A 12,514-nucleotide genomic window follows, 5' to 3' on the forward strand; every position below is an offset into this window, starting at 1 on the left:
TGTTGTGGTGTTAGTTAGTGATTGGAGCATTTGTGCTTTTAACACGGAAAAATGCAGATTTTGCAAACAAAAAAAAAAAGTTTTCATAAAACATTGTCAATCAAGAGAAAAAAAAACTACTTCCTTTATGTATCGCTCAAAAAGTAACTTTTGAAGGACAATTTGCTCTACATTGAGCTAATTGTGGTGCATGTCGGCTCCTCAAGCAAGTATCATGCAAATTTCGTACGGGGAATAACGTTGTTGTCACTGTCATCAACAAGACTTTTGTCGCCAACGTTATCCGACAAGCTGTCATTTTAAGTTGATACAAATTCGTTGATGGAAACATAGATATTTTCAAATTACAAAAAAGTATTCAACAGCTGTCATAGTTCCATTTCCCATTGAGGTTAGGCCCCGAGCTTAGCTCCTTTATACTGCAGATTGGACTGCAAATCAAGGGGAAGGACACTGAATCCAAACACAAATCACTAATTAGAGCGATTTTGAATTAAAATGCACACAAATGTCAATATCAGTTGTCAAAATAATGTTTACATTGCAACCCCATTATTCATTGTCTTTTGCAGGCAGTAACATAACCAAACTTTCCGACACCCTCAGCAAACGTCAAATCAATACAAATTGATTGCTGCCGGATATCTTTCCGGATCTCTCCCAGAATGAATCCAGCAGCAATTTGTATGGTTTGACGTTTGCTGAGGGTACCGAAAAAGGTAATCAAATCACTTTGTGCATTAGGAAATAATTCCGAGCGCGTGGTTTCGTATTTTGACAGCTGTCAGTTGTTCAAAATAGTGAATTCGAATTTGTCAATTCAAGTGCAGTTCTGTTTGAATGAGCGCTTTTTCTAGGAAAACACATTTCACTCGGATTTAGCTGTGATCAAGGGGAAGGACACTCATAATAAACACTATTTTAAATGTTGGTTTTTTATGTGGAGTTTTTTAAATGTTTTTATTTCGCTTGTTTCAATTAAGCGTAAAAATCCTCTAGGTCTTATTAATTTTTAAATTGGTCATGTGGTAGGGGAGGGACACTCGTTATGAAAATTGCTTGTCCATAATCGTGCTGATGCAGAGCGCATTCTCTATGCGGAATAAAAGTTGTAAACCGTCAAAAATCAGCAGTTGTCAGTTTGACAACATTTACATTTTAAGTTTTTTTTCCACGATTTCTGAGCATAAAAGTTCAAACATTCAGATTCATCAGTCAAAATGTAGTTCTATTTCGATTACTGATCGTCTGATCGAGAACGGTGAAACAAAAATGAATATGGTCAAATCTGAAATAAACGTGTTTTCCACAGATTCAACTGAGCCTAAGGGGGAAGACACTCAAAACCAGAATCTGGTTTTTGATAAGTCTATAAATATTGACTATCAAAATTCCAAAGCCAAGAAATCGTAGCTTACTTCGATTTTGAGGAAACACAAGTTTGTTCTGTCAAAATTTTGAGATATCAAAGGGGCCAGCCCTGATGTGTTGAGTTAACCGCAGTGAGGATTCTGTGAACAAGGGGAAGAACATTCGTTTTATATGTAGAAATGTTGTTTTTCAATAGGTTGGAAAGCATTTTTTGGTAAATTGAATAATCTACAAAAGTTGAAATTTATCAAACCAATATTTTTCCGTGTTTAAGCCAGAACTGCTCCAATGTCAAAAGTTGTGATGCGATTGTGTCGTGTTATTTTGTCCTTAAATAAATGCATTTGATGTTGATTATACTGAACTTATCTATGTATTAAGCATAAAAACAAATATTAATTACAACTTAGTGGCAACCAAAACCCCAAAAATAAAACAATCGTTTCCCGTTTCCCGAACACATCAGTGGAATGAAAAAAGCAAACCCAACATGGAATTTAAACCGCAACTTTTTCGATGTTACAACTGTCTTTCGACTGCAGAATCTGCGCCAAAAAGTGAAAAGTGTGCTAAAGCAAACCAAACTCTAGTGAAAACACGGCTCGGAACCTCCATACAAGCAGACGCGGTCAATGCCGCCGCTTGGAGCCTCATCATAGTAGGGGCGAGTTCCCACCGACACCGACACAAATCCGGCCACTAACCCACTGCCGTCGCCGCCGCCACCGTTACCACCGCCGCGGCCTTATTTACCTTCGTCGGCTTCGTACGATTTGAGGCTAAAGTTGACGCGCAGCGGCTGCTCCGACGTGATGGTGATCGGGACCTCCTGGCTCGGGTAGTAGCTGGGGAATAGGGGGGACGGACACTTGTGAAAATGCTGGTACAAAAACAAAACTCTAATAGTGTCTTACCCCACGGCTTCGACGCGGATCTTGTAGTTGCCGGGCACCAGCAGACGCCAGTATTCGCCACGTTGCGTTGTCCGGATGTTCTGGGAGATGCCGTCCACGATTACGTCGGCGTCCTTGATCGGGTATCCGTTGCTGTCCGTGACGAGACCCTGCGAAAAATTGAAGAAGTTCCACAAAGGATTATGGTTGGAGAATACTTTGTAGTCTATACCAGACTAGCTTAGCGTACCTTCACTCCGACGTGCACCAGCTTGATGTACTCAATGAGCGAGCGCTTGTTCTTGTGCCACTCCTTGGGCAGTTCGCTGGCCCGCGGGAACTTGCAGCAGCTCAGCTCCAGCGTGATTTCGAAGCAGTTGCTGAACACGTAGTTAAAGTCCTGCATGCCACCGTTCAGCTCGTACCAGTACGCCCCGTTGGTGATGCCCTCGGGGAACGTTTCGTTGCAGTCGTTGCCGTTCTTCATGACCGGATGGTTCTGGGCGTACGTCAGTGCCGCGTACTTGAAGAAGTGGTTGTCCGGCGTCGGGCTGTCCTCGCAGCAGTCGTGGTGGACGCTGGCGAAAGGGTGATTCCAAGAACATTAGTTAACCCTCTACTGGCCAATGGTTTTTTTTCACGTTCCTCACTGAGGTTAGGCTATAATCCTGCTCTAAAAAAGCTTGAAGACCCACCTTCATGCATACATATCTACTCAGAATCAAAAACTGAACCAATTTATGTGTGTTTGTGTATGTGTATGTGTGAATATGTGGCCAAAATTCTTACTCAGATTTCTCAGCACTGGCTGAACCGATTTTGATCAAACCAGTTGAATTCGACTTGGTTTAGAGTCCCATACATCGCTATTGAATTTTTTGAAGTTTCGATAAGTAGTTCAAAAGTTATGTATTAAAATGTGTTTTCCTGGTATTCGGATCTCACCTAAATGTATGAAAACGATGTCCGGTTCCATCATTCGACCCATCGTTGGTTAGACAATTGAAAGGCCTACCCAACGAGTCCAATACATTGAAGATCGGGCTACCCTGTACCGAGTCATTACCACCTAAGTAATATCTGTGTCCTTTTTTTAATCTAAAAAAAATAGCTGAAATGTGTGTTTAAGCCACTCATATAACCCATTGTTGGAAAAGAGTGAGGAAGGCATCAACCAAATATGAGCAACTCTCTACCAAAACCGGAAATGGATTTTATTTGTATTTTTTGATTTGGCTCAAACTTGCAGGCCAAGGATTGATACCTAAGAGCATGCAATGGCACTGACCTTGTTGCGTGCTCTTCGGTTGACGTCCACGTAAGGAACATCCTGGAAGGAGCGCAACTAACTACATCCGTAGTTCTGTTAGATCATCCGAATTATCTTGATCAGAACAGTATAGCTCTGGTTCCTTACGAGTGTCCTATTTTCTTACCTCCACGTTGGCTTGGTTTTCATGATGACCTAGCTGGTGGCCTGTGGAAACGGATCGTAAACCTTTGACCACCGCGGGTCAGAGTCGAGACGGCTAGAAGAAAGGGGCGCAACAATGTGGGAAAGGGAAGTAATTTGTGATTGTAGACGGTATTGTTTTGATTCGCAGTATGTTGAGTCAACTGCTGTGGATGTACCTGAAACATCGCACAAAGGGGTTTCTCTTCTCTTCATTCTCAGCTACCACCTATCTCCTATTTTTATTTTGCTCTACTGATTCTCACTTCTTCATTGATTCTTCTGTTTAATATCCATCATTTGATTTTGATTTTTCTTACTTTTGATTCTCTTGTCTCTCAAAGCTTTTCCACTCTTTTTTACCAATTGATACTGCTTTAACAAACTTTGTGTTTTTCCTTAAAAAATACTTTTCCTCAATGTACTAGTAATATCAAGTCTATTTATCATTAGTCTTTTCTCTTTTGATTTTATTGCGAATTTATTTATTTGAATAATTCTTTATCTGTCCTATAAGTTATCATTACTTGTTTTTTTATCTCTATTTATTAACTATTGTCTTATTTTATATCTACTACATACAGCTTCTCATTTTTATTCTTTAAAATAAAATCAACATTCTCTTACTATTGATTCTTGATTTTTTATAAAATATATTCTCGTTAACTGTCTATTGTTTTCAATCTTCACCCTTTTTTCAAACAAGTGAGGTTTGAGCCCTTACTCAATTTATGGAATGGTTAATGGATTAACACAAATATTACTATTGTACTTTTGGTAAACTTTTATAACATGCTTAGGACCAAAAATTGTAACAAAACACCGCGACAAAAGAAATAGCAACAGAAACACGACTCAACACTAGGAAAGATTTCAGGAGAAAACAATACACAGTAAAATAACAACTAGTTTTTGATTTCAAACTTAAAATAAAACAGTTTTTGCTTTAATGAAAGTTGATAGGCACACTATGAATGGTTAGGCGCTTATACTTACATCAAACCCTACGTAATGTACCACCCCCGGCCGAGTTAAAATGCGTAACCGGAAAAGAAGGTGTGCATGCCTGGCACGAACACTCAAAGCGTGTTCTAGCGTGTTGCTCGTACTGACTCAGAGCAAGGGTGAGATGTAGGTGTAAGGGCAGTGCGTGTTCGTCGGGAACCTGGTGCATAAGATCGGTCAAGGCCCGTTCTTACACTGAAAATTGCGAATTGCGAATTGCGAATTGCGAATTTTTTGATTTGGCTCAAACTTTGTGAGGGCCTTCCCTATGACCAAATATGCTATTTTGTGTCATTTGTTCACCGAAACAAGTCTCCATAAAATTTTGGCATCTGTCCATACAAAAATGGTATGTAAATATTCAAACAGCTGTAACTTTTGAGTGAATTTTCTGATCAATTTGGTGTCTTTGGCAAAATTGTAGGCATTGTTTAGGACTTTTGAGAAAAAAATAGGTACACGGAAAAAAATTGCAGATTTTTTTATCAACTTTTTTTTTACTAAAACTCAATTTCCCAAAATACGTATTTTTTGATTTTCTAGATTTTTTGATATGTTTTAGGGGACAAAAATCCGCAACTTTTGAGCCATAGAGAAACATGGTCAAAAAATCTGCCGCCGAGTTATAAATTTTTGAAAAAATAGTCATTTTTGGAAAAATTGAGGTTTCATGCAAAAACAAGTTTGACATTATTTTTTAATGCAAAATTGAATTTGCAATCGAAAATTGATCGAAATTGATCGAAAATCTGAAAACTTTTCTGAACTTTTCAAAATTTTTTTTTTTTAGAAATAGTCACTCATGGCCACTATTTTTAAAAATTTCAAAACTGCAAATATTTCGCTAAAATCGAACTTTCGGTGGATATATCTTGAAAACGAAGCCCTTTTATCAAAAAATCTGTAATGTATTTTTCGATTTTAAATTCAATTTTGCATTAAAAAATGAGGTCAAACTTGTTTTTGCATGAAACTTCGATTTTTTTTCCAAAAAATCACTATTTTTTCAAAATCTCATAACTCGGCGGCAGATTTTTTGACCATGTTGGCTATGGCTCAAAAGTTGCGGATTTTTGTTCCCTAAAACATATCAAAAAATCTCGAAAATCAAAAAACATGTATTTTGAGAAATTAAGTTTAAAAATAAATTGATTAAAAAATCTGCATTTTTTTCGTGTACCTATTTTTTCTCTACAACTTTGCCGAAGACACCAAATTGATCAGAAAATTCACTCAAAAGTTACAGTTGTTTGAATATTTACATGGGGTCGGGTCAATTGGCAGAAAACCGATCGGCAGAATGCCGAATGGCAGAATGCCAAATGGCAGAAAATCACATGGCAGAAAGGACAAATAGCAGAATAGGTCAAATGGCAGAATATTAAATGGCAGAAAAAGTCAATCAGCAGAAAATTAAAAGGCAGAAAATTAATTGGCAGAATAAGTCAAAGAGCCGAAAAATCAAAAGGCAGAAAAATCAAAAGGCAGAAAAATTAAAAAGCAGAAAAGTTAAATGGCAGAACGTTAATAAGCAGAAAAATTAATTGGCAGAAAATTAATTAGCAGAAAATTAAATGGCAAAAAGTTGATCAGCAGAAAAATAAATAGCAGAAAATTAAATGGCAGAAAATTAAACGGCAGAACAGTTAGTTGGCAGAATAGTTAGTTGGCAGAATAGTCAAATGGCAGAACAGCCAAATGGCAGAATAATCAAATGGCGGAATAATTAATTAGCAGAAGAGTTGAATGGCAGAATAGTTAAATGGCAGAATGTCAAATGGCAGAATAAATAATTCACAGGAGAGTTGAATGGCAGAATAGTCCAATGGCAGAATAGTCAAATGGCAGAACAGTCAAATGGCAGAATAGTCAAACGGCAGAACAGTCAAATGGCAGAATAGTCAAATGGCAGAATTCAGACCGAAAAAAACCATCAAAAGCAATGGTGGGGGGGGGGGGGTAAATAATTGTGCCTGCTTTTCTTATAAGAGGTAAAACGTTTACAATTATTGTACTTGGAATTCTCACTTATATATTACATTATTTTCCACGGACTTGATTTAATATTAATAGTACGTTCGTTTGAAGTGCCGCACTCGTCGGTGCCAGTTTTGATTCAATCGAACGTCATTTGTCAGTGTGTGTGCGTGGAACTCACATGAAACTGAAAAAATATCGAGTGCGGCACTAGAATTTCAGTTCCAAGATGGCAGCGAAACTCGTGCGGAACTAGCACTTTGCTTATATTGTAACTTCAGTGTTTATTCAACATAAACAGTTTATCAAGTTTATCAAACAGTTCATGCAATAAAAGTAATAATTTTTAATAAATTGTACTGTTTAACATTTAGAGTCTTTTTGAATAGGTCCTTAAAGGGGAGATTAACTTTGCCACATAGGGTTATTTTTTTCACTGTTTGATTTTTTATAATTTTTGTATTTAAGATATCGTAAAACCCTTTCAATCAATTGTTGTACACATCATGGAGAATGTTTGGTGAAAATATGAACATTTTTGGGGGTCATCCATAGAAACTGGGTGGTCGATAAACGACGTACTTTTGGTATTTTGATATTAACTCGTATCCAATCCGTTCAAATATAGGTAATATGGGTATCAAACTTCATGATTTTGAATGGCCCATTCAGACAAGATAATTTGAGGTCAATTTTTGGACCATGGCCACTTCGGAACCGTTTCTGGGTACCCCCGGGGAACCTATGAAGTGGCCAATATCATATCAAAGCAAAACCCATTAATATGGGTATCAAAATTCTTCATTTTGTCAATACATCTCAAAAATGGTCTTCCAAAATGTTTTTCTGGCCACTGGCCACTCCGGAACCGGTTCCGGATTTCCCCCCGGGGAAATCTTCGAAGTGGCCAATATCATATCAGAGCAAAGCCCATCAATATGGGTATCAAAATTCTTCATTTTGTCAATACATCTCAAAAATGGTCTTCCAAAATATTTTTCTGGCCACTGGCCACTCCGGAACCGGTTCCGGATTTCCCCCCGGGTAAATCTTCGAAGTGGCCAATATCATAGCAAAGACCATCAATATGGGTATCAAAATTCTTCATTTTGTCAATGCATCTCAAAAATGGTCTTCCAAAATATTTTTCTGGCCACTGGCCACTCTGGAACCGGTTCCGGATTTCCCCCCGGGGAAATCTTCGGAGTGGCCAATACCATATCAGAGCAAAGCCCATCAATATGGGTATCAAAATTCTTCATTTTGTCAATACATCTCAAAAATGGTCTTCCAAAATATTTTTCTGGCCACTGGCCACTCCGGAACCGGTTCCGGATTCCCCCCCGGGGGAATCTTCGGAGTGGCCAATATCATATCAGAGCAAAGCCCATCAATATGGGTATCAAAATTCTTCATTTTGTCAATACATCTCAAAAATGGTCTTCCAAAATATTTTTCTGGCCACTGGCCACTCCGGAACCGGTTCCGGATTTCCCCCGGGTAAATCTTCGGAGTGGCCAACTCTATAGAGCTATCTAAGCCCGATCTCACGCACACTAGCTTACCATTTGTTTTTGCTGGCGGGTACAAAATTTAACCTCAATCTGTTCGGTCCTGCTACCGAATTGTTTGAAGTTTTGAAGAAAAGTGAAAATTTGCGCAGTGTCCATCCCCAAGTCTACTACGATCGCCCAGCCAAACCCATCGACGAACCCCTCGAGAAACGCGCGCCGTTAGCGGAGAGTTGTGGAGAGAGAACGAGAGAGAAAAGCGCGCTCAGCGCGCAGCAACAGCGACGAGCAGCATTACAGTCCACGAGTTCGGAGAGTGAAGACGCGAATAAAGCTTTTAGTTTGTTAAGAAAAATCGCGAGTGTGTTTCATTCCGGAACCTTTCCGCCCAAGCCCATTCATAAACATTTGGTCCTTCGAGCCGGATAAGTTCCGCGAGCACGGGTTGGACGGAAATCTTCCGGAATCCGGTGGAAACCGTGGTGGTGAAAAAGTGTGGACAAAGCGCAAGCCAAGATGGCGGCCAGAAGGCCTTGTGAAAAGTGAGAAACAAGATGGCTGCCAGCGTCTTGTAAGAAAAAGTGCAAAAAAGTGGTTCCTGCAAAAGGAAGAGCCCGGCAAGTGAAAAGTGGTCCCGGCATTGCTCAAAGTGTGGTGGTGAACGGCAACCAGTTTGCGTTCGTTTTCTTCTTGGTGGTATTCTTCAATTGAGCAATGTCGGTGGTTTCGAGCGCGGCAAGCACAAAGAGCGGGAAGAGCGCAAAGAGCGTGAAAAGCGCAAAAAGCGCCAAGAACAAAGAGGAAGAGGAGGTGGCGAACAAAGTGAAATTGCTTGTCCGGAAGCGTGGCCAAGCGATGGCGAAGGTGACCAACACCAAGAAAACCGTCGACACGATCGGAAACGACCTAACCCCAGCGCAGCTGCTCGTGTTCCAGAAGCAGCTCAACAACTACTACTCGGAGTGGCACTTCTTCCACGACCAGATACTGGATCTGGTCGATGATGAGCAGGTGCAGGACCACATGGACAACTGCAACAAATTCGAGGAGCACTACGCGGTGGTGCTGACCGTCCTGGAGACCGTGTCCCTGGCGCAAGCAGCTCCGGCCCGGCAAGAAGAGAAAGTCGTCTTTCAGCAGCAGCCGCTGAAAGTTCCGATGCCGAGCTTCGACGGCAAGTACGAGAATTGGCCGAAATTTAAGTCGATGTTTCTCGACCTGATGAGCCGATCGCGAGACTCCGACGCAATCAAGCTGTACCACCTCGACAAGGCTCTCGTTGGATCAGCTGCCGGCTTCATCGACGCGAAGACAATCAACGACAACAACTACGAGCACGCATGGAACATGCTGGAGGAGCAATACGAGAACTTGCGGATCATCGTGGATACCCACATTCGTGGCCTCCTCAGTCTCAAGAAGATGACCAAGGAGTCGTACAAGGAGCTGAAAGAGCTACTGGACGAGTGCACGCGGCACGTCGCGAACCTCGAGTACCACGGTCAAGAGCTGACCGGAGTGTCGGAGTTGATGGTAGTAAATCTACTGTCGGAAGCCCTGGACAAGGGAACGCGCAAGAATTGGGAGTCGACGCTCGCTCGCGGTGAGTTGCCAACCTACGAGGACACCGTGGCTTACCTCAAGGCGCAGTGCAACGTGTTGGAGCGGTGCGAGGCTGCAAGTGCGTCGACAAAGAGTCCACAAACAAAACCTACTGCGGCGCCAAAAACGACGTCGTACAAGTCACACGCGGCCACGACAGCAGAGAAGACATCCACGCAGTGCGACTTCTGCGCCGGCGATCACATTAACTTCAGTTGCCCCGATTTCGCCAAGCTATCAACCAACCAGAGAACCGAGAAGGTGAAGGCGCACCGACTGTGTTTCAACTGCCTGCAGAAGGGGCACAGCGCCAAAGAGTGCAGGTCGAAGAACTCTTGCAGAAAGTGTGAGAAGCGCCACCACACGTTGCTGCACTTCGAGAACGCTCAGCCAGCCAGATCGTCACACGCCCAGTCGGCGCCCAAGCAGGAGGAGTCGAAACCGAACGTGTCACCAAAGCCCGAGTCCGTGGAGCCGCTACCAAGCGGATCATCCGCAACGTCGTGTGTTTGCAACCAGCCTCAAGACTCCCAGGTGTTCCTGATGACAGCCATCGCGCAGGTAGTGGACAACAGCGGCGTAGAGCATCAGTGTCGCATCCTCCTGGACTGCGCCTCGCAGGTTAGCACCATCCGTGCAGGCCTTGCCGCGAAGCTAGATCTACCTACAAGATCGGTGAACACTGTAGTCGTCGGTGTGAACGGTAAGCGCAGCAACATCACTCACGAGGTAAGCGTATCCTTGCAATCCATGTACGACAATTTCCGGGCCACTGTGGACTGCCTGGTCATGGAGGAGGTAACCAGCAATCTACCAACCGTGCTGGAGGACGTTTCCTCCTGGGAACTTCCATCCGGGATTCAGCTGGCGGATCCCTCGTTCTTCGTCCCTGGGGAGGTGGACCTCCTTCTGGGGGCCAAACACTTCTGGAGTGCCATGAAGAGTGGCAAACGCAAACTTGGTCCTGGATTTCCGGAGCTGCGGGAGACACAATTTGGCTGGGTGGTAGTGGGGGCTCGCTCGAAGGGGTTCTCCGCTGTCCAAACGTTGAGCTGCAACGTTCTCTCGCTCGATGATCTCAACAGTGCGGTCCAGCAGTTCTGGAAGATGGAGCAGGTCCCCGAAAGTCCTACCTTGTCGTCCGAAGAAGAGTCATGTGAAGAGTTCTACCAGCGTTCCCACAAGCGGGACGGTGCTGGGCGTTACGTCGTTGGTCTGCCGTTCAAAGAAGGTGTGGTTGAGTTGGGTGAGAGTCGTTCAATGGCATTGCGACGATTCTTGTTCCTGGAACGGCGGTTGGAGAAGGATCCTGAGCTCAAGCACGAGTATTCGAAGTTCCTGCGGGAATACGAAGAGTTGGGTCACTGTGAGCTGGTGGATGAGACTAAGGACAAACCTGGGACCAAGGCCTACTACATGCCGCACCACGCGGTATTGCGACCGTCGAGCACCTCAACCAAACTGCGTGTGGTATTTGACGCATCCGCCAAGTCTTCGTCTGGAACATCGTTGAACGATCTGCTGATGGTTGGTCCCCGGTTCAAGACAGTCTGTTCGCCATCCTACTGCGCTTTCGCCTCTGTCCGTATGTCTTCAGTGCCGATCTCTAAGATGTATCGGCAAATTCGCATCGACCCAGACCACTCGAGCTTCCAACGAATCTTCTGGCGGGAGAAGCCCGGTGACCCACTCAAGGTGTTTGGTCTGAGCACGGTCACGTACGGAACGGCGTCGGCACCCTTCCTGGCTACTCGCACTCTGGTCCAGCTGGCAGAAGACGAACAGAAAGAGTTTCCCATCGGCGCTAAATTACTGAAAGAGAGTTTCTACGTGGACGATTGTCTGTGTGGATTCGAGACGTTGGAAGAGGCTGCACAAGCTATCGACGAGCTCAGGGGAATCCTTAGCAAAGGTGGGTTTCCCATTCATAAGTGGTGTTCAAACTCGCAGCAGCTACTGGATTTGGTGCCCAAGGACGAGTGGGAGAAGCGAGCGGAGATACTGCACTCTAGCGTCAATCAAACCGTGAAGACGTTAGGGTTACTGTGGGAGCCCGAAACCGACCAGTTTCTGTTTCGCTCAAGCATGGACACAACCTTCGACGATTGTCCAACCACAAAGCGTCTGATTTTGTCGACGGTTGCCAGGATCTTCGACCCACTCGGTTTGATCTCTCCCGTGATCGTGGAAGCAAAGTTGCTGATACAGGACATCTGGGCAAAGGGCCTGGATTGGGACCAGCCGGTTCAAGGAAAGTTGCTGCAACGGTGGATCGAGATTCGGAGTTCTCTACGTCAAGTGTCGGAGATAAGCTTCCCACGGTTGGTCAACAGCACAAACGCCGTGCGCAGAGAGCTGCACGGTTTCGCCGACGCTTCCAAGCGAGCCTACGGCGCAAGTGTTTACCTGCGGTGCGTGAACCCCGACGGATCGGTCACCATGCACCTGCTGTGCAGCAAATCCCGGAACGCACCTACACCAGAGATCACCATCCCAAAATTGGAACTCTGTGCCGCGAAGCTTCTGGCGGAACTGATGGTGAAGGTAATCGAAGCAGTGAAGATGGATTTCGACGACATCGTCCTCTGGTCTGACAGCCAGATTGTCCTTGCTTGGTTGAAAAAGGACCTACACCAGCTGTCAGGATCCTTTGTCAAGAATCGAGTTGCCGACATCGTCGCCCTAACAAACCAGTTCACGTG

General features: G+C 43.8%; 1 protein-coding gene across 1 annotated transcript in view; it reads right to left on the reverse strand.

The window, feature by feature from the left end:
• Positions 1-12,514, reverse strand: part of LOC6042275 (carboxypeptidase D) — a 75,515-nt gene that overhangs the window by 27,631 nt on the left and 35,370 nt on the right. Inside the window, exons 3-5 of the mRNA XM_038258817.1 lie at positions 2,515-2,842; positions 2,286-2,434; positions 2,125-2,216 (exon numbers count right to left, since the gene is read on the reverse strand). Coding sequence (XP_038114745.1) covers positions 2,125-2,216; positions 2,286-2,434; positions 2,515-2,842 — 569 coding nt within the window. The remainder of the gene's footprint in view (positions 1-2,124; positions 2,217-2,285; positions 2,435-2,514; positions 2,843-12,514) is intronic.

The sequence above is a fragment of the Culex quinquefasciatus genome, chromosome 3 (assembly GCF_015732765.1).
Source record: "Culex quinquefasciatus strain JHB chromosome 3, VPISU_Cqui_1.0_pri_paternal, whole genome shotgun sequence".
NCBI classification, from domain to species: Eukaryota; Metazoa; Arthropoda; class Insecta; order Diptera; family Culicidae; genus Culex; species Culex quinquefasciatus.